Source organism: Thrips palmi, unplaced genomic scaffold, assembly GCF_012932325.1.
Source record: "Thrips palmi isolate BJ-2018 unplaced genomic scaffold, TpBJ-2018v1 HiC_scaffold_8, whole genome shotgun sequence".
Lineage (NCBI taxonomy): Eukaryota > Metazoa > Arthropoda > Insecta > Thysanoptera > Thripidae > Thrips > Thrips palmi.
The window spans coordinates 7,872,807-7,893,841 of NW_023144635.1; the positions used below are offsets into that span (position 1 = coordinate 7,872,807).

General features: G+C 59.9%; 2 protein-coding genes across 3 annotated transcripts; one reads left to right on the plus strand and one right to left on the minus strand.

Annotated features, from left to right (window-relative positions):
* The first annotated feature begins 1,057 nt into the window (after window positions 1-1,057).
* Window positions 1,058-1,694, plus strand: LOC117653197. The gene is made up of 4 exons (XM_034398697.1): window positions 1,058-1,092; window positions 1,241-1,334; window positions 1,418-1,530; window positions 1,604-1,694. Exons 1-4 carry the CDS (start codon window positions 1,058-1,060, stop codon window positions 1,692-1,694), a joined length of 333 nt encoding a protein of 110 aa, XP_034254588.1.
* A 676-nt stretch (window positions 1,695-2,370) lies between these two features.
* Window positions 2,371-20,993, minus strand: LOC117653851 (casein kinase I). 2 transcript variants are annotated; one of them, XM_034399816.1, is made up of 9 exons: window positions 20,708-20,993; window positions 19,553-19,659; window positions 8,856-9,081; window positions 6,989-7,128; window positions 6,832-6,910; window positions 6,675-6,749; window positions 6,318-6,567; window positions 5,278-5,339; window positions 2,371-5,044 (listed from the first exon to the last, which is right to left on the minus strand). In XM_034399816.1, exons 1-8 carry the CDS (start codon window positions 20,828-20,830, stop codon window positions 5,302-5,304), a joined length of 1,038 nt encoding a protein of 345 aa, XP_034255707.1. In that variant the 5' UTR covers window positions 20,831-20,993; the 3' UTR covers window positions 2,371-5,044; window positions 5,278-5,301. The 2 variants fall into 2 exon arrangements, with proteins under 2 accessions (XP_034255707.1, XP_034255708.1); XM_034399817.1 differs by lacking the exon at window positions 5,278-5,339 and having other exon boundaries at window positions 20,708-20,992.
* Window positions 20,994-21,035: the final 42 nt, after the last annotated feature.

Below are 21,035 nucleotides of genomic sequence, written 5' to 3' on the forward strand. Positions count from 1 at the left end.
AGCAGCTCGACTCGTGGACCTGCAGCAGCGGGAGGCTGGCGGCCACCGGCAAGGAGGTGGCCGTGACGGCGGGCGCCTTGCGGACCGGTGGCGCGCAGGGTGAGGGTGCGGCGCGGAGGGCCGCCCCCGTCAACGAAGAGGCCGAGGACGACGACGAGGACACCCTGCGCCAGAAGATGGCGGCGGACGTGATGGGGTGAGGCTGGGAACCTTCTTCTTTTCCTTCACCTATTGCCTCTCCTTCCTCTCCTTTCGTTCCTTTTCCCTGCTGTCTGCGGCTCGCTCTATGACAGAGAGAGACAGGCGACGATCCAGCCTCACGATTACGAGCATTCTGCAGGCCTCGAGCACCGCCCGTGAGACCACCCACCATGGACGACGGCAGCGTGCGTGGCAGCGTGTTCACGGCCTCGGCCGCGAGCAGCAGCGTCGCCATCTCGGCCAGCACCACCAGGACCAACAGCGTCACGGCCACGGCCACGGCAACGACGGGCTTGGGCACCGCGGCGTACAGCTGCAGCCACAGCACCAGCCCCACCACCGCCAGCCTGGACTGCATGGCACTGGACGAGCAGAGCCAGGACGGCCACGGCGAGGCCGCCGACTTGGAGCGCGCTGAGGTCTCGGACACCTTCGAGAACCTGGACGCCGTGGACCCGCTGGACCCGCTGGCCGTGCGGACGTTCCAGGATGATTCGCAGGGCAGCCAAGTGGTTCTGCCGGGTGCGCCAACAACGCCGCCGTCGGTGGCGAGCTGAGTCCTGGCAGTCCTGGTGCACGCCCAGCTCTCGAACCCTTGATGCTTGTTTCCGGGCAGTGCACGTGGAGGCGGGCACGGACCCGGTGGCGGAGCTGGGCGAGGACTTGGACTACGGCAAGCAGGGCAAGCAGGGCAGGCTGCCGCCGGGAGTCGCGGAGTGGACGGGGCGCTCGCGTAAGCGGCGCAGCAGGGACCCACGGAGGAGGCTGCCGACGCGCTACAGGGTGCCGCTGCACGAGTACCACCCCACGCTCCAGGCGTTGCAGGGGTAGGCGTCCTCCCCCGCCCCGCCCTTCGATGACGGCGACGACGAGTGCCCCCGTCCCGCGGCTGTTCCAGGCGGCGCTCCCGCAGCGAGGGCGGCCAGCGCGCGCTCTCCACTGCCGCGAGGGGCGCGGTGCAGAGCGTCGACGGCGGCCCCGACGGCAGCCACGGCGGCGCAGGCGGAGCGGGGCAGCCCCGCGTCCCGGCGGAGAGCAGGCGACGCAGGCTGGAGCGGCTGGCTCAGCCCAACTACCGGCACGACAGCAGGAGGAACAAGTCCGTGGCCAAGCCCAACCTGAGCGTGGGGCCGGTGAGTCCGAGGGCAGCAAACCGATTCCGATTCCGGGAGTGCGAGAGACAGCGAGACTGCTGACCTGGCTGCCCTTGCTGCAGGACCCCATCTGGCCCATCCCCAAGGCGGCCCTGCGCGCCCAGCCGACGCCGCACGTTTCCAGGCTGTCCATCGCGCCCTCCAGGAAGCTGGACATGCACGCCGACACCAGCCGGTACTGCGAGGCCTTGGGCGAGGCGCGGACGGCCCGGACACCTCTCCCCTCTGACTACATGCACCCCTTGCAGGTCGCGCGCCGCGCACTCCTGCGGCAGCGTGACGTCGCGCGTGAGCGCGCGCCTCGAGGCGTTGTCCAAGCCGCGGCTGCCGTTCGTGTGAGTAGCCGCGTCGCCGTCGTCGCCGTGTCCGAGGCCAAACTGAACTGTTGACGACGGCGACCCCGTGCTGCGTGCTGCACAGGCGGGGCGACGGCGGCAGTCAGCGGCGCCTCATGTCGGACGCAGAGTGGAGGCGCCACCAGGAGTGGCTGCGCGTCAACGCGGTGCCCCGGCGTGACCACTCGCAGGACCAGCGCTCCGTGCGGCGCGGACGCTCCGCCAGCCTGCGACGCCTGCTGCCGCGCCTGCGAGTCCTGGCCAAGCCTTCCCCGCGCGCCGTGGCCCAGCCCCACCCCAGCGACCTGCAGCTCAAGACCGCCTCGGCCGTGTCGCAGGGCGCCCTGCGCTACCAGGCCTCGGAGCGCATCATCCGACTATCGCAGCCGCTGCGCCGGAGGCTGTCCAGCGTTGCTCGCTAGCCTCGCTAGCCTGGCCATGGCCTGGCGCTAGCACTAGGCATCAGCCGCCTGCCGAGGAGAGGGCTCCACAAATTTCAAGAACCGGTTGATGCTCAATGCTCCGTATGTACTTTGAAAACAATGCTTCGTATTTAACTGTGCGTTTATTGTCTCCTATAGCGTGTGCATGTATTATGTTTTCTATACTAGCTCCCTAATCAGTTCGTTTCGAACAAAAACTTGAGTAGAAAAGGAGAGGTAAAAAAGGGACAACCAATAAGGATTTTTCTTTTTTTTATTACAATTCATTATACATGTTCAACTTTCTGATATCAGTACTGGTCACATCAGTAGGAGGGACCAATAATTGGGGCAAAACAATGATCAACAGATAAAAAAAGGGCGGGGAAAGGAAAACATGAAACAAGGTAAAGGTCTCATAAAAAAAAGGGGGGAAAGGGGCGCATTACAACAAAATGTCTAAAACAAATATCCGAGTTTTTCAAAGGAAAATTACTCAATCTTTAAATTTGGTAATTTATTAAAATCCTAAACACAAGTTTGATTCCTACTCCTCATTAGTTACTGTATATACTTACATTAATGCATAATATTTACAATGATGATGCTTACTTACAAAGTCCACTAACAAAACACACCAGATAAACTCTATACATTTTAAAAGAGCTCATTCCATTGTCTAGTTAACAAAGGCGCTCACAGATTTGTATGGCAATGGCATCAAATGAAAATGGAACGGAAAACCCATGCCTTCCTTTGATGCCATTGCATCTCTAGCCATGTGCTTGAAGTAAACTTAACCTAAAATGACATGATAAATAAGCTAACATGACTGGAGATCGCGTCAGCCAGTAGCAGCATAGAGACTACCGTTCTCAAAGTAACATTGTACAAGATTTAACAAAGCTTTGAGACCAGGCACGTTTATGCTAGACAAAGATGCATCATGTTGATTAGCATAGTACAGGTTTATCACAGCCTTAGTTTTGCTAGCCTCAAAGACAATATTAAATCCAATGTCTAATGGAGGCATAAGCCAATTTAGCAGAACAAAAACTTAATCTTCACATTGGCAAAGTCAAATTGAGGGAGAAAACAAATTATCTGCAAATGGCAGGTATCTGGTTTTCCATGTCAGTTAGTGGAGATGGTGAGATATTTACAAAAGCCAGCTACTAAATTTTCTCAAACATTAGCTGTCCCGGAACCTAACTGTTTATATAACAAATATAAAGGGCAACCAACATAGAAAGGGTATCACCTATCACGGTCACACCTTTCACTGTCCTAGGCCACACTTAGTTCTTAGTAATTACTTATGTAATTTGTTTTAAAAAAAGGTGAAGTCACAAGCAGGGACAGATTAACAACCAATAATTGGTTGCTACACACCACACCCACACAAAAAAATTATTCATAAATAGCACAGGACCCTAATGTAGATGATGTAGGTCAACAGAAGCTTCAGCAGATATCCTCAACTTTGTACAGAGGTGGGAATTGACTTGCCAGCTTAACATGATGCAATATCTCTCTTTTGTCACAGATCTCAAACGTTAACAATTGCTCATGACCATATTGGAGGGTGCATTAAAACCTATACAGTAAAAAACATCCATAGAAAAAAAAAAGAACACATGAATGAACAAAAGTGCACATTTAATGTTGATAACACATTCAGACAATCTTAGATGAACATTCTAATTAATAAGCCCATCATATTGCACTATATGTATTCAGTTACAGTACAATAACTTAAATTGTCTCATAGTAAAGTACATTCAGTAAATAATTAAAACAAGCATGTTTAACTGTACAAAGAAACTGCAGTCCATTGCAGAGCTTGTTCACTGACAAGGCTTATTAAGATATTAGGGGAAATGGTAATTTAGCATCCTCCAATGAAGTTTGTCAGAAGTAAAAAGATTTTGTTAGAAACATAAAGTAGCATTCAGAAACACAGAAATATGTGCTAGTTACTATGATAATATGAAGCTTGGCAGTAAATTCAGTCATGTAGGGGAATATTTCCATGGCAGAAGTTCAGCTAAATGTCTAAGAAGAATACCAGTAAATCATGAACCATGATGCAAACAACAGCTGCATGTATGCTCTCCAATAGACACAGAATTTAGAACAAAAATTTTTAGCAACAAAGGAGAGTTTAAGAAAAGCCAGCGCACAAAGAATTGTTATGAATATCCCATACTGGTCGAGAACAAAATATACACTTACTCTTAATTTACTTTGGGGCATTTTATTTTGTTAAAAGAGACATACATTGTGGAAGTGTGAAGCGAATGTTTTAATAAAAATGATAACAGGTTTGAGAATAGTATGTATTTGAAATATTGAAGTGGACGAGAGCCACTAAATTACAATTTAAGGATGCCAACATCCAAGAGGCAGGAGTTTTAACCCCACTGAAATATTTCATGTGGTAATGAAATCACCTTAAAGGTAAAAAAATAAATTAAGTGGTTGAATCAAAGGTTCAGAAAAAATGATCCAAAATCAAAAGAAAAAAAAAGTTGTTATCACTCAAGTGAATGATAGGAACAATGCTTAGATTAAAACATAACATTAGCATCAAAAAGAAAACCATGTGCCTGAATTAACAGTCACCATGCTTTTCAATTCCATCAAAACAAAGATTTTGGAGGGAGTTACTGACTGTATTATACAAATTGATGAACTAAAGTACAGCAAAGTCGCGGTCTTCGGGATCAAAAGTAACCAGTAAATGTAAAGAAAAAAATTAAGTTTAAAGGTTCTTCTTGACTGACATCACTCACACACTCCTTCCACAGTTGAATAAGTCCATTCTTGCGGAAACAATGCGGAAACATCTTCTTTCAAAGATGATCACAAAATATGGAGATGAACTAAATGTGCCACGGCACTTTGTTGACTCGGTTACCCTAACGGTTTCCTAAAAAAAAAAGAAAGAAAACAAGGGGAACATTAGAGGTGAAAGAGAAGCCATGTACCAAGGTTACGAGCTGCATAGGATGCGGTTATGCGCGTGCGCTTGAAATCCTCCAATGAAGAGCCCAAAATGCAAAAATGGTTATGAGAATGTAAAAAAAAAAAAAAAAATCAATTACGAGAAAAATAATTTATGAAATGGTTCTTATGATTTATGAAGTTTATCTGAGAATTTACCTGGTGCTACTTATTGTTTCGGGTTTATGTCGATGCCGCATATACCACATCCTTGTCACCCCCTTGAAAAGAGCCACATATCATGCAACTAAGAAAATCATGCATTCATTCCAAAAGAAAAATGGTGAAAGAAACAATTCAAGTAAAACGTGCAAATTAGAAGGTACCACAGAGAACCAAACACTAAGGGTAGGAAGTCAGGAGGACCTTACCACAAAGGCAGATCAGGGTTGCAGGGATTGGGGGAATGGGTTCAGCTATCCGAGCCTAGGTGCCACAGCCTTGGACTTATTTTGCCTGCATTGGGCTGAACCACATGCAGGGAGAGGTTAGCCAGAGCCTTGATAACATGCACTTGATCAAATATTTCTCCATCTGCCCAGGAAGTATACTGCTCATCAGAGATGCATAATACAGTGTCGTGCTTACAAAAACATAATACTCTGTCATTGGGGTCAGTTTAACATAAAATCATGGTGAAATGATTTGTAAGGAAAATATTTTTGAGGGCAACAAGAGGATTGAGCTGGGCTATTCATAGCTCATTGAGATATTGTAAATTCTTGCTATGAAGTTGACATTACAAATAATTTTACAAAACAGAAAGGGTCTGTATATGCAACAATAAGGAGGAGAGTAGGAGGTTTGTAAATAAAAAAAAAGAACAAAACAACACATACATCACAAGTACATAATCTAAAGTAAGACAAAAGATTAAGAGTATAAAAAGGCAGTTCATTACTACAGGGCCAAGATTGAAAGTAAAACAAGTGAGGCCATCCCTGTCAAAGGATAAGAAATTTCACTTCCAAAGTGGAACGCTAACATTGACAGCAAATGAGAATGAAATTGGAGCCGCTTGGCATTCATGTGCTACAGAAAAGAAATCCAAAGGGAAACAACAGTCCCGAGGCAAATTGATCTCCACACAGCATGCATACCACAACCACTACTACACAAGACCACACAGTGTCTCTAGAGAAAACCGGAAAAGGTGTCTGAAGAGCAGCCAAACATGAAGGAACTTCACGGGTTCTCACCTGTTGCGGCCACATTCGTAGACGCACCGGCACCACCTATATTACCAGTGGTCCCCGCCGACCCACCCCCTGCGGCCGATGTGGCAGCCTTCTGTTTCAACATGGTCCAGTCGAATGTGTAGTCGTACTGGTGGTTCAGTGTGCGGAACAGAATGCGGAACAGCTGCCGGAGGTACATGTAGTCGGGGGCCTCTTCAAAGCGCAGCCCTCGACAGTAGTTGAGGTACATTGCAAACTCAGCGGGGAAGCCCTGAAAGGAAGACAACAGAAACATGTAGTGTTACGCTGAAAAAGAACAAAGCTTCGCACTCACCATTAATCTAAAATATTGCAAATCATAATGAAAATAATGCTTACCTTACATAACACCTCAACAGGCGTTGACATTTTCTTCTCACTAATTTTCTCATATTTTTGTTTCTTAGTAGCGGCCTAAAAATAAAAATCCAATTAGGAAAGATTCCAAGCACCAGCTGTGATTTGCCTGGAAGAAGACAAAGACACCAATACTTACCTTGAGTCCTTGCCAAGGCAGGGCCCCTCTGTTAAAGTACATCAAGACGTAGCCTAGTGACTCCATGTCATCTCTGCGACTGTAATCAAAATAAAGAGTGTAACCAATTGGCCCAGACCCAGCCAGTCACAAAACACAGACAGACATAGACTCTTACCTTTGTTCAATTCCTAGATGTGCATTGATAGAGGCATATCGAGCTGTGCCTGTGAGGTTTTTGTCTTCTCGATAAATAATGTGCATCCGAGTGCGAGAGTCACGGAATTTCTTGGCCAGCCCGAAGTCAATGAGGAACAGCTGAAAGCAGAAGAAAGACAAACGTAGCGTAAATGCAGAGGTCAAGAGGCGACACACTCGTGACGTAGAGTGGGCCTACACCCGTAGGCCGTGGGCCGAGAGAGCATCAACGAAAACGAAAACGGGCCGGCAAATCGGCCGGCAATGCCGATAAGCGAACCCCGGCGCCCCGCGGCGTGGCATGGCGTGGCGTGGCGCGGCTCGCGATAACGCTTCTGCGACGCCGATGCCATCAGCTGGTTAGTTCCGAACGGGCTGCCGGCGTCCCGACGCTCCGCCGCGGAGCCATTTTCAGTGAGACCACACACTCCCGGGGCGTAAGGCGGGGCGGTGTAGGGTGACGTCACGAGCAACGCAAGCCACGGCGTCGAACGGGCGGCGAGTCAGCCATGACGCAGGGAACTACCCTGCGGACCCTGCGGTACCAGTCAGCGTTGCCAGAAGTGGCGCCAGAGCGCCAAAGTGGCGCTCGGCCTGCCCGAGTGGCGCCGAAGTGGCGCCGAGTTTCGGTGGCGACCTGAGTGGCGATTTGGCCTCCCGAGTGGCGCTGGCGTGGCGACTTCGCGGAATCGGTGGCGACCAGTGGCGATTTGGCTCGGCGCGCTCGCCGCTCGCCCAGCGGATCAGGGATTAGGGACATTTCCGCGCTCCTCGGCCCGCGGCCGGCCGAATCTGCGCGCCGAAACGGGTGGCGACGGTGGCGCCTCGGTGGCGATCAAGTGCGACCCGTGGCGCCAGAGTGGCGACTTGAGCGGTCCGGTGGCGACCTGTGGCGACTTGGCCTCCGTGGCGCCCGGTGGCGCTCAGAGCGCGCTCTGGTGGCGCACTGGCCTACTCAGGGTCTGGCAACCCTGGTACCAGTGACGTCACCGCCAACCGGCAGGCCAGCGACCCCCAAGGAGGGCCTCCCCCGCCTGCCACCCCTGAGCACCGCGCACCGAGCCGGCCTAGGCGCCGTCAGTCACGCACCCCGCGGGCCGCGGGGGAAGTGGGCCACCTGCTCCCCGGTGTACTTGGAGCAGGGCGGCGCGGCGCGCGGCCGGCTTAAGCAGCCCGTGCGTGTCACGCAGCGTGCTGCGTAGGGCCCCCGCGCCGCCCTCCGCCGCCCCGCCCGGTCTGTCTGGCGGCGCGGCGGAGGCAAGGCGAGCCCCTTGCACACTATTTTTAGCAATCGTGAATATTCATAGTAGCCGGGACGGGCGGGGCCAGCACGCGGCGCGGTGCGACGCGGCACACGAGGACTGCGTCGTGGTCGCGGTGCCCTTATCAAGGCGGCGGGGGGAGGGAGGGAGAGGCCGCGCGCCACCGCAAGCAACAGCAGCGCGGTGCGGTGGGGCCGGCCGGCCTGACTGGCCGCACCGCAGGACAGCCAAGGCCCAACCCTTCGGCCTGCCCTTGCCGACGTCCCGACGTTCGACACGGTGACATCTAGCACCCCTCCCTCCCTCCCGCCGCACACGCGTACCGCCCCGTCTCGTCCCGCGCCTGCGACGCAGCTCTTGGCTGTGCCATGGCTGCGCGCTGTGCGTCACCCCGCCCCGCCGCGCCGAATCGACCCGCATGTTACGTCGTCATCCTGGGCGTCCTCCCCGAGTCCTCCCTCCTCCACCCCACCCCGCGCCACTTCATTACCCCCGTCGTCCCCGCCAAGCACCACGCCAGCCGTACTCGTCTCCAAGTTGTAAATTAACATCCCCAAACGCAAATCGATGCTTGCAAACACCCACCTTGTTGCAGTGCCTGCCGATGCCCATGAGGAAGTTGTCGGGCTTGATGTCTCTGTGGATGAAGCTCTTGCAGTGCACGTACTCGATGCGGCCGATCATCTGGTCCGCCAGCATCAGCACCGTCTTGATCGTGAAGCGCCGCGAGCAGAAGTTGAACAGGTCTTCGAGGGAGGGGCCCAGCAGGTCCATGACGAGGACATTGTAGTCCCGCTCCTGGCCGAACCATCTGAAACAGGGAAACGGGCGGACGTCAGTACCGTCAGTACAGCCGGCTCGGTGGTCGGGAAGACGAAGACAACACGCACTGCGAGCACGCGGCGCCGCAGCAGCGCACAGAGCCTGGCAGGGCTCACGCGCGTCAACACGTGCACGCCGCCCTGCCCGGTCCAGCCCCGCGCGAGGCTCGGGTTGGGCGTCAGGCCCTTGTTGGCCAGGCCGGGCACAACTTGGCGCCAAACTCCGGGCGGCGCGACGCAGCACCGCCAAGGCGCCGTATACCCGCAGCCGGCACAGCCCCAATTATATAAGTGAGCTGCGCTGATGAAACTGCGGCCGGGCCGGGGCCGCCCGGGGCCGTGCAGCCTTTGGGCGGCTTGCTGCGGCTGGCTCCGGGTCGTGCGAAGTGGCGCGCCCGATCCCACGACCGCCCCCGCCAGGCCGCCAGTGGTGCAGCGCGGCAGCCAGCGCGGCAGCCAGTGGTGCAGCGCGGCAGCCAGCGCGGCAGCCAGCGCACCGCGCGCACCGCGAACCAGGTCAACCAGGCCACCCTCGCCGACAGAGCCTGCGTGCCATACGCCTCCCACGTGTCACTTAGCGCACGTCCGCGGCGACGCGACGCGACGCGAGGCGAGTAGCCGGACGGGCGTCATCGCCACGAGCGCGTCAAACTGGCTGGGCCGCGACGCCGTCCTCGCTGCACCGCTTCGCGAATTGGCCAAGCAATCGACAGTAACGGGACAAAACGGCACCGCGGCCGGTGGCAGGGTGAGCGAGTCAAGGCTAGCCAGGGGCAGCAGCCTGCAGTAGCCTGCACTGCAGTAGCCGCGGCAGCTGGCTGACATCACGCACGTACACGCATGCACGCGCACGCGCGCCCGCCGCCGCTCGGGAGCCAGCTCCGCCAGCTCGCCATGTCAAGGAAGGAAAGGCGTCCAAATTGGGGGAGCCAGGAATAACTCGGGACGTCCTTCCCGCACCGCGGCCGCCGCCTGGAATGAATGGACGCCCGGCTCGGGCTCTTTTCAACGAGCAGACGCGGAAGATGTCGCACCGGCGACGGCATCCTTCGCCGCGGTTCCTGGGCCGCCGCCGCCGCCGCCGCCACCACCGCCGTCCGCGCGCCCCGCCCCGCCAGGCGTTGGCGCCGAGCCTGCATGCATCTCGCAGAGAGAGAGGACTCGCTCTCGGCGGCCGCGCCAGCCGCGCCCACCCTGCGGCCTGCGGGCTGATTCCGAACCGCACCTTCGTCGCTCTTCCTCTCTCTCACTCTTGGGCGACAAAGTGCGAAATCAGTGTGCCGGCCCGCCGCGCCGTGCCCCGGCTGCACTTTACACCAGGTGAGGACGGCCCAGCCTGCCGGCCTGCCTACCATTATTGATCGTCCTGCACGGCCGTGCACGGCCCAGCGCAGCGCGGAGCAGCGCGGCCGGGGAAGGCGAGGGGCAGTGCGGGCGGGCCGGGCGCGGCGCAGGGGCGACGTATTGACGTGAGCGCAGCGTCCGGGCGGTGCGGGCCGTCCAGGCCGCACCCCTGGGATAGGAATAGAAGGGCTCCACTAGCTTCAACAGCTTCACCAGCTCCGGGATCCCGGTCGCGGACCGACGGCGGCTGAGGCGGCGGGTCAGGCGACATGACAAGACGATACACGCACGGCAGGCGGCGGCCAGGACGCAACCCGACACCGGACGCGGGACGCATGCGACCTGGTCAGGCAAGTGAGGCAGGCCGACACGGGGACACGGCACTGCAAGGCAGGCACGGCGGGCCGTCGGCGGCAGTGATATCGACAGGCCACGCTAATAAAGTACGGCCAGGCCCCACACGTCGCGCCACCGCCACCGCCGGCCACTTCCTGGTCTCCGAGGCCGCCCCGCAGCCCCGCCGCCCATGCACACTCCCAGGCCGCCACCGCGCGTACCGTTTCCAGGACTCGGGAATGGGCGCGCACATCGGGCACATCAAGCTCCCGGCCGTCCATCTGGGTGTTCCTGGCAGTGCGTGAGCGTGAGCCGCGAGCGCCTGGCGTCCGAGAGCGGGGAGCGGGCAGCGAGCACGCGTGTGAGAGGCGGTTGGCACATCTTCCGGCGTACAGAGGCGTACCGACACACGACAGTGTCCGCTCCGCTCCACCCCGCACTCACGCAGCCTTGAGGGGATCGCCCCTCCACTGCCCCGCCTTGCCCCGCCTCTCCTCCGCGTCCAGCGACACTGAGTCCCGACGCTGCAGTCCAGACCATTTCAATCCCGAATCCGCGGTGACGGACATATTTTCGGGGCGGGACGCGTGGCGCGGCGCGTGCGCCTCCGGAAGCCTTGCCCCGCCCCGCCCCGCCGCTGCCCGGCACACGCAGTGCCGTTGCATAAGCGCGGGTGGGGAGGCGCGGCGCCGACGCCCCGCGCCCCACCCCGCCTCCTCACCTTCGGAGGCATCGGGCCGACGCCGTGATGCGTTCACGACGAGCAGAGCCGGGGCTAGGCGACTTCGCCGAGAGGTACGCGATGGCCGTCGTGGCCGTCGGCGTCGTTCCAGCCAGCGGGCCGCGCATTATCGGCCGAGGTGGCGATGACGATGGCGAGGCCCTCCGCCGCGCGCGCCGCGTATCTGCCGGCGGGTCCATCGCCCTCCCTCCATGGCAATGGCATGCAGGTGCGTGCAGCGTGCACGACGCGCGCGGACAACGGGAAGCCCGCTATCGCCGAAGCGCGGTGCAAAGAGCAGTCCAGCGGTCCAGCGCCACGTCCGGTCCGGCCTAGAGGGCGGGGCCCGCCTGGCCCGAGGCCTGGCCACAACCTCGGCCAAAATGCACCCGCACGGCGTGTCACGGTGCGCTGCCATATGGCGGCGAGCGTGTGACGAGCAGAGCGCCTCGACGCCACGCCGCCCACCGCCACTGCCTGGCCAGCCTGGCGCAGCCTGGCGCCATCGACCAGCCCAGCGTCCGCCGTCCGCCTTGGTGCCCCGCTGCCCCGCCCGGGTCCAGGCCGTCCGGGCCGTCCGGGCCGTGGACCCAGAGCTGCACTCCGGGGCCCACCCACTGCACCACCACGCCGCTCTCCGGACCAAAGCGCTGATGCGCCAGCGCGCCAGGACCACGCACTCCGTGCCACTCCGTGCATCCGACACGGCCAGGCAAGCAGGCAGCCGCAGCCAGACCGCCAGGCCCAGACAGACAGCCTCCGAGGCCCTGTACTTGACCGGGGCCAAGGCGGCGGGCGCAGCCAAGGCGCAGCAGCCGTTTTGCAAGACCATGAACTACTTGCGCGGAGGTCGGGCCTGGCGGCTGGCGGCCCGGGCCAGGCTGGTCCCTTTGCTTTCCCCCTGCCGCGGGCTGGCTGGCTGGCTGGCTGGGCCGGACCGACGGGCGTAGCGCGGCGCGGCGCAGCGCAGCCCGCGCCGAGCGACCTCATGACCTACTTCGCCATGCCCGTCCCAGCTCGGGCCGCGCCTGGCCCGCCTGAGCAGCAGCACAGCACGGCGTCGTGGCCACCCCCGCCAGGCCCGCCCGTCCCGCCCGACCGCACCAGGGGGTGGCCAGGGGGTGGCGTACCAGCGCCTGACCCACTAGGACGCACAGGCTTTGACGGAACCAAACCGAAGACGCTCCACGTGCGTCACCGCGTCCCCGATACGAGACGGCCGTCCCGACGACAGCAAGGCGAAGCAACGCGACCAGCCGGACAAACTTTCTGGATCACCCAACAAGTCCCGTCCCGCCCCGTCCCACCCCGGCCGGTTCGAGGGTCGGGTCGAGCCCTACCGCAACACGCCGCGCTGGGCTCTAGGCCTGGAGGGCTGGGCCGCCACCCAAACTTTCCAGAGACAACGCGCTCAAGGCGACGAGGCGTCGCCGTGGCGCAAACGCCCTCGCCGTCCTCGCCGTCGCGAGCCTTGAGCGTCTAGCGTGGGCCCAGCCCAGCCGCTCCGGCCCAGCACGGCCCAGCACGGCGCAATGGGCTCGCGTGTCGCCGTCGGCCCTCGGCGGCCCCGCGGAGGGCCAAAGCCGGGCCAAGCATCGGGGCGATAAGGAGGCGAAGCGTGGCCGAGCCTGGCACACTAGCACAGCCCCTGGAGACCGGAGCCTCGGCGCCTGGGCGGTGACGTCACGTCCGCGGCGAATTAAGGGCGGGGCCGCAGCTTTATCGGGCTGCTCCCTCCGGGCCCTCGCGGCCGTCGCGGCCCTCACCGATCCATTTTCGCAACTCGACCCGGCAGCACACCGATAGGGCGCCCAATGACGCCCCGTCCCGGCGCCGCGGTGGCCGCGCGGTCTCGGGGGCCCACCCCACGACGCAAAGGTCGCCGGATCGAACCCCGCCCGCGCGGGCGCCGTCAAAGAGTCGCGACAAAGATCCAACAGCCCGTCGTGGGAATGAGAGAAAATAAGAAAAGGGGACGACCAAAGCGACACACTGTCGCGTGGAAAGTCGCGTCCTATTGGCAGGAGGCGAGGCGCCGGCTGTGTGTCCGTGTGTATACGTGCGTCTGTGTGTGTGATCTGGACAGATCAAGCATCCGACTCAAACGGAACGGAAACGAACGGGACGGGACGGGGCCGCGGAGGCTCGCCGCGCGGGGTAATTTATTCAGCCCGCTAACGCTTCGGACCGCCACGGCGTTGGCGCGCCACCAAATTGTCAAGCCGCCACGTTTGGGGCCGCGGACGACGCGGACGCGGCGGTACAGTACACAACAAACACGGCCACGTGCAGCAGCACGGCGACGAGCGAAGACATCGGCTTCGCGTCGTGTAATTACACACACTAGAAAGCAGCCGCCACCGCGGCCGCGGCGAGGAAATGCCGCCACGCCGCCGTCGTGTCACTCGACGCGAAAGCCGCACGCCGCACCGGTCCAGGTCCAGCCGCACGGCCGGACCGGCCTCGGACCGCCAACGCACCGACCAGCACGCCGACGAGGGACAACAAGCGGTGCGCGACCGAGCGAGCCAGCGATCCTCCGGGCGAGCCAGCCAGCCCAGCGTGTGTCGCCTCGCCTCGTCGCCTCGCGGGTTGCAAAGTCGCCCACACGGCGGGCGGGCCTGGCGGGCCTGGCGGGCCGCGCCACCAGCCGCAGCAGCAGGCCGCCAAGGTCAAGACCGCGGTGACCCCTTCCCTTGCCTGGGCGACGGGCGCGGACGGCGCGGACGGGCCAGCAAAGCCAAGCTCGTTCAGGTCCGCTTGGCTCGAGACGGCCTGACAGCGACGGCCACAGCGACAGCCCACGCCGGTATGCGCTGCCTGCACCGCTCAGCTGTTTCGCCGCCGTGCGCCGGGCCAGTGCGGGCCAGGCACAGACGTGCCCTTCCCTTCCCTTCCCTTGCCGCGGGCCTGGCGGGCCGAGCGGAAGGCCTCGAAATAGCACGAGAATGAGGCGGCAGGACACCGGAAGGAAGGACTCGGCACGCGCCGCGGACCACAGCACCACGACAAACGCAACGCCAGGACCACAAAAAGAACTCCAGCCGGGCGAAGGCGAAGCGAGGCGAAACCTTGAAGGCGGCCAGGTGGATGAGTCACTCATCGCGGTGTCGCCCACCGCCGAGTCCGTCCTGCGGAGTCTCCGAGTCTCGGGGGAGGGGGACCGTAAACGCCGACGCGGCGGCCACCCAAAACCCTGCCTAGCTCCGCTCTCCGCGTTCCGCGTGCTCCTCCGCGAGCCTCGCGGAGAGCGCCGACTCGCGGCTGCTGGCTCCATGCTGGCGGCCGGTGCCCCTCGCCGCGCCCCCGTGCGTTGCCCCGCACGGCCGCGCCATATACGTGAGCCAATGAGTATTTAGAGGAGCAGCAAGCCGGCGCAGGTCAGCAGACCCGGCCGGGCCCCGGGCCGCAGGCCGCGCGGGCCGTAGCCGTGTACACTCTACTCCACTCACGCGGCACCGCGCACCGAGTCAAAGACCTCCAGCCGCCAACGCAGCCGGCCCATCAGTGGAATCCACACACACCAATACATCCGTACACACACACACGGGCGCGAGCGTCGACCCGGCCCCGCCCGGCCCTGCCCGCGGCGAAACGAGACACGGGGAAAACGGCGGCAATTGGACGTCGTCGCCCACGCCGCGCGACTTTCATTGCCGATCAAGGAGCGCGTCAGCCCCGCCCCGCCCCGCCACGAGGCGCCGATCTGCATCTTACATAAACACTTCCAGTCTATTTTCGCAGACAACAACAAGATTCGCGCTGCGCTGCGCAAGGCGAGGCGGCGGCGCGACGGCGGTGATGCCACCCGATACCCGGAGAGTGGGTGACGAGTGCTGACTCGGCTTGACTTGACTCAACCCTGCAGGCGGCTTCCGAGCAGTGCCCCATTCGCTCTCTCTCTTTCTCGCACCAAGGGCGCTGCGAGGCAGACAGAGCGACCAAAGCGACTGCGTTCGGATCCAGCCGGGCCCTGCCCGTCAGCAAGAGTAATCTTGCCCGCGCTGCCGCGGCCATGCATTGCACCACTGTCTGCGCCGCTTCGCGCTGCTCCGCGTCACGCCGAAGCGGGTCGACACCGCGGACATAACGCCCGGAAACCAACGCACACGACACGCACGCAGGCACGCGCGCGCGAGCGGTCCGCGCGGTGCCCCCAAATCAGACCGGAACGTCTTCAGCGGCGGGCGAGGCCAGTCCGGGGCAGTCCGGGGCCAGGCCGCATCGCGTCGCGTCCATCCCGTCCGGCCGAACCGAACCGAACCGAGCCGAGCGGTCGCATCTGGTTTTCCTTGTCGCCGAGTCGCTCGCCACCGCCACTACTGCCGGTGCAGCTGGACGAACAGCCTCACTCAACCCGTTTGTGACGTTTCATTGCGCGGACCGTGGGAACACGCCGAGCCGCGGGCAAGCCGTGGGCCGCCACGCCAAAACGCAAAAACGTCGCCACCGGCACGGGCATTCCCCCTCCCAGTGGCGTCAACGTCGCAAAAGGAACGCGGTGACGACGTGGGTCGGCTCGCGCTTGGCCGCCACGCCCGGCGTAGCCCGACGGGGACAAGACGCGGCGCGCGGCCGATAGGACGACGCTATCACCGCCGTCGCTCATCGCGTCGCGTGTATTATCCTCTGGCTGCGCGGCCCGGCCTGGCCCTCGCCACACAACACGCCGCGCTGGCGGCGTGGCGGGGGCCCAACGCAGAGCCTGTTTGTAAACACACGCCGCCACGCCGCGCCGGCCCCTCCCGCCGCACTGACTCATATCGTCTTATTAGCGCGGCGCCACGCCAGCCGCCTTCAACGAGGCTGGTCTCCCCGCACGCGGCGCACACCCATTCACCGACCCCTCGGCCTCGGCCTTGCCTGGCCCTGCCTAGAGGGACCCGCCGCGCCACCGGCCTGGACTGGTGGCCGCGGACGCCGCGGACCGCTAACGGAACGGGACCCTCGGCGGCGCAGGGCGCCCCGGCTGCACTTGACGCTGCAACTGCACCGCCACGCCGCGGCGCCGCCGTCACGGCCAAGGGCCCCGCGGCCCAGCGTCCAGCCTTGCGCAACGACGACGCATGGCGTCGCCGCGGCGGCGAGGCCGAGGGGCACCGAGGGGCACCGACGACGGGGACCACGGGGACGCAATGAGGCCATCGCGACAAATCAACGACCCGGCCGAGCCAGACACGCCGATCACCGAAATCATCGTCACTGTCGCGCTGCCGCGCTCAATGGGCCCCGACACTGCGAGGGGAGGGGCGCCGCCGCCGTCGCCTTGAGAAAGCGCGCGCTTGGTGGACCAAGGTTTTCGGCAGCCCGCGCCGCGAGGCACCGCGAGGCACCGCGACGCGCCAAGGTGGTGGCGGAGGTGTCGGCGGAGGGCGGTCAGCGTGACAGACGGCGGGGCGTGGCGGAGCATGGCGACGGAGAAAGGGAGGGAGGGGCCGAGGAGCGAGGCGGGGCGGGTGCGAAGATTTCACTTTCTGGCCGCTTGCTCCACCGCATCCACTGCGACGCGCGCGACGTCCAGCAGCCGTGCAGGGTAGGCAACCTTCCGGCACGCCTGCGCCACGGGACGGCATGACGGCATTCGTCGGGCGGCCCGTCTGACCGTCTGGTCCGGCCCGTCGAGCCAGTCTCGGGGTCTCGGACGTCTCGGCAGGAAGCGGCGGCGGCCCTCTCCGTCTCGAGGAGCGCCTGCCGCGGCAGCCGCGGCCATGGCCCCATGATGGCCCAGGCCCAGCGCCACAGCGCCCAGGCTGGCGGGCTGCCCGGCCACACGCGCCACGCTAGAGTTTCCACCAAAGAAAACCGCGCGCTACGCCGCCAGCGCCAGGCAGCGAAAACAAGCAAGGCGGCGCGTCCGAGAAGTCCGCGACGCGCCCTGGCTCCTCGGCGCAACACACCAGAGGGCACGGCGCCGTGCACCTGTTGATCGATGACCACCAGACTCCAGCAGAACAATGCCGAACAGCATCTTTCTCTCTCGCACTCATGCCAAATTCTGTTCGAGTGCGAGCGAGGCTGGACGACAAAGCTGAGTTCTGAACCGGCCACAGGCACGTGTTCAGGACGTCCTGACCATATTCCGGCGCAGAGGGTGGAGAAGGCAGGTAGGACACGCGGGAGCCCTGGCTGGTCGAAGCCCCAAGGGCCCAAGGGCCCCAGGCCTAGCCTTGCTGATTGGTGTCCAGTGCCTACCGGTCCGAACGGCACCCGCCAATTGGCCGATTTATTTCGCCCCGAGGAACGGACAAAACAAAGGGACACCCGGCATTGCCCGGCATGGACAGAGAGAGGCGCGGAGAGAGGGAGGACAGGGCAGTGCGCGCGAGAGAGAAAGAAGAAAGAGGAGACAGTGCGGCGGGGCTGCGCGGGGCCGGGCGGCGGCGGGCTGGCGGCGCGGCGAGCTGGCAACGCCGCATCCAGCTGAGAGGCGCGCGGTGTTGCCGCCCCGCCCCGCGCCAGCATCGCCGCGCCGTGCTGGCCGTGCTCAGCAGCAGCAGCCGGCCAGGCGAGTGGCGAGTTGAGCGGTAAGGCCTGACCGGGGCCCGTCCTCCAACGGACCTAGCCCTGCCCTTCATAACCACCCTCCAGCCCACCGGAAGTATACCTCTCCCCAAACCAAAATAGAAACCGACTCCAAACAGACCCCTCCCTTCAACCAAACCCCAGCTCCGCGAGTGACCGAACCGATCAGCTGACCACCGTGACGCGGGTCACTGCCGCGAAATGCAGACGGGGAAACCGGACCGAGCCCAAAAGACCTGGACGAGTCAACGAGAAAACCACCACCCTTGCGCGCCACCCTGCCAAGCCCTGCCACACCCCGAACCGCCGTGTGCCGTTTCTGCGTGTTCCAAGGTGCCGGTGCCAGCCCAGCTGTGCCGCTGTGCCAACCACCCCCACTCCACCCACCCCCGCGCGGCACGGCAGGTCCGCCAGGTCCGACCCGCGTAAACAGCTGGCAGAGGGAGGGGCGGGGGAGAACCAGTGCAAGTGTCTCTTCCAGCGCCAGCCCTGGCCTAAGGGTAGGGCACAGTGGTTTCGCCACTGTCTCTCTTGCACACCGACGGCACTGGACGGCCCGCCGCACGAGTGCGAGAGAGACAGAGGGCTCCGTCTGACGCGCGATTATCGATTGGCGGCCCGGCCCCGCGCCGCCCCGCGCCGCCGCACCCGCCCTGCTTAGCCACGGCTTAGCGCCGCCCCCACTGGGCATTCGCCGCGGACACGGCGTTCGCGGCTATGGCACAACCCTTTGGCACAACGCGGCTAAGCGGCCCGAGCGGCAGCACAGCCAGGCCCAGCCAGGCGACCACCACCAAGAAAGGGGAGAGACTCGTCTCGATCGGACGAGTACAATGACCCCTCCGGAGGCCCTGCCGCCCCGGCGGGTAGTAGCGGGGCCCAGCCACCCCTCGGCCCAGCCTACCCAGCCCTACCCAGCCCCAACCCCGCCGAAAGGGTCGAGTGGGAGAGCGGGTTGCTCGCTCTGGGGGTAGACGGCCCGACGACCTTGGCGCCGTGTACTGCGCTCGCCTTCGCAGCCTTCGCGGCGTTCGCGGCGTTCGCGGCGTTCGCGGGTCCACGGGCGCCGTCTCGCTCGAATCGATGGGCTCGAACGGGCAAGCCGGGCAGCCTGCTCGACGCGCTCAAGGCCTCGGCGAGATTACAACAACACCCACGCAAAGCAGACGACCCTCGAAGAAATGCACATATCCTCGGCCTAACGGGCCCCTTTCGACATATCAGTGTGGGAACAGGCAACCCGTGCTGACGGCCTATGGACGACAGCCATTGGCAAAGTCTGACACCATCGAGAGGAACTGCAACACTGCTGGATCTAGAGGGGATGTGACTGTGCCCGGCAGCCAAAGCACCCCTTCAAAAGCGAATGTGATGCCGGTTCTACGCACACACCAGCCCAAAAAGTATGAATGAATGTCATTGGCTGCAGCGGTAACACCTTTCTGCCATGCTGGAGCAGCCGCACACAGTTGCACTTGTATTTTGATCAGCAAAGATACATAAAAATATAAAAAGGAACTTTGGAGGATTGAACTCACCTAATGTGTGGGATACCAATTCCTCCATGAAGAATCTTGTACAGCTTATTTTCAAACAATAGTTGTGGATGTCTTGCTCTTACAGGCTCAAGCTTTACAGCCACTTCCTATAAAATAAAAGAAAAAAACCACTGTACATTTGACAAAAGTAATTAGGGAAATTCATACACTTTAAGTTATACAAATACATCATTTAGGGATAGATTGTACAAGGAATCACTCGAGAACAGTAAAATACAGATGATTTGATGGCAGTATGTAAAAGATAGAAATATTTCTGGCCCAGAACAATTTGTAATGGAAAGCAATCCCAGCATAAGAGTGAAAATTAAAAACAAAAACAAAGTGTATTTTTTTTTACAGACATAAAATTCTGATGCACAATGAACATCTTGAAGTAAGTGTAATTTACAGACAGGTTACAAACATCACTTTAGCCAATGCAATGAAGGCTGCTTTATAAAAAGGAAACCTAACCTCACTAGGATCCACAAAGTTGATGATGGATATCATTTGTACATTTAAAACAACAGAAAACAAGACAAAATACCTCATCGGCGATTGCAATGCAACACCCAGCATTAGATTTTACATTTTTCACAGAATACAATAAAAAATATAAGTATTAGTGCAACGAGGTTATTGATTCACTGATGAAAGCACACTTAGTCAACGACCTGACAGATAACTTTAAAAATTTCGGGACTGTACGAGTGGTTCAGAAATATTCCAAACATAGGGTGGGGCATTTGGAAGCAGCTCTTGCAAGTCGTTATAATCGAATATGACTCAGAACTTGCGATTCATGAATCAACGTCCACGTAACCGTTTCCAAAACAACAACAAATAAAAGATCGGTTGGCGATCTAAGTGGAGAAACGGGAATAACCCGAAAAGAGGAGACATTATTCATCAATTCCGACCGGAAGGCAGGGGCCCAACCAAAGGCACAGCGAGATAAATTTAAGTAGTGCACGGACCTTGAGTACTCGTGCAATGCAGCCTAGGCTATGGGGACCCTGGGAACGGGGCTCCATAAGACGTACGAATTACTAGGTTTAAGGGCGTCCAATGGACATATCGCAAGATTTGCTGGGTGCACCGAATATAGAAGAGGCTTCTGAAACCGTCAGAACTAAAATATCATCAACTTACCTCTCCATTTGTGATGTTGATTCCCAAATAAATGTCCCCGAAAGAACCACTACCGATTTTCCTCACTAAACGATATTTTTCACCAACCACAAACTCAGCTTTAGAGGGTCCACAGGCAGCCATTGTAAAGTCTATCTGCTTTGTAAAATAGCTCCAAATTTTACAACACTGAAATTAACTTGAAAGAAACTAAAACCTCCACCAACGCGACGACATTTCTCTTCAGTTCCGCACACTGACGCAAGACTGACGTAGGGAACAAAAGCAGCGAGTAGCGAAGTGCATTGTGGGCTGCCTTCAACTGTTCCGACACCAGTCAAGTAAACCG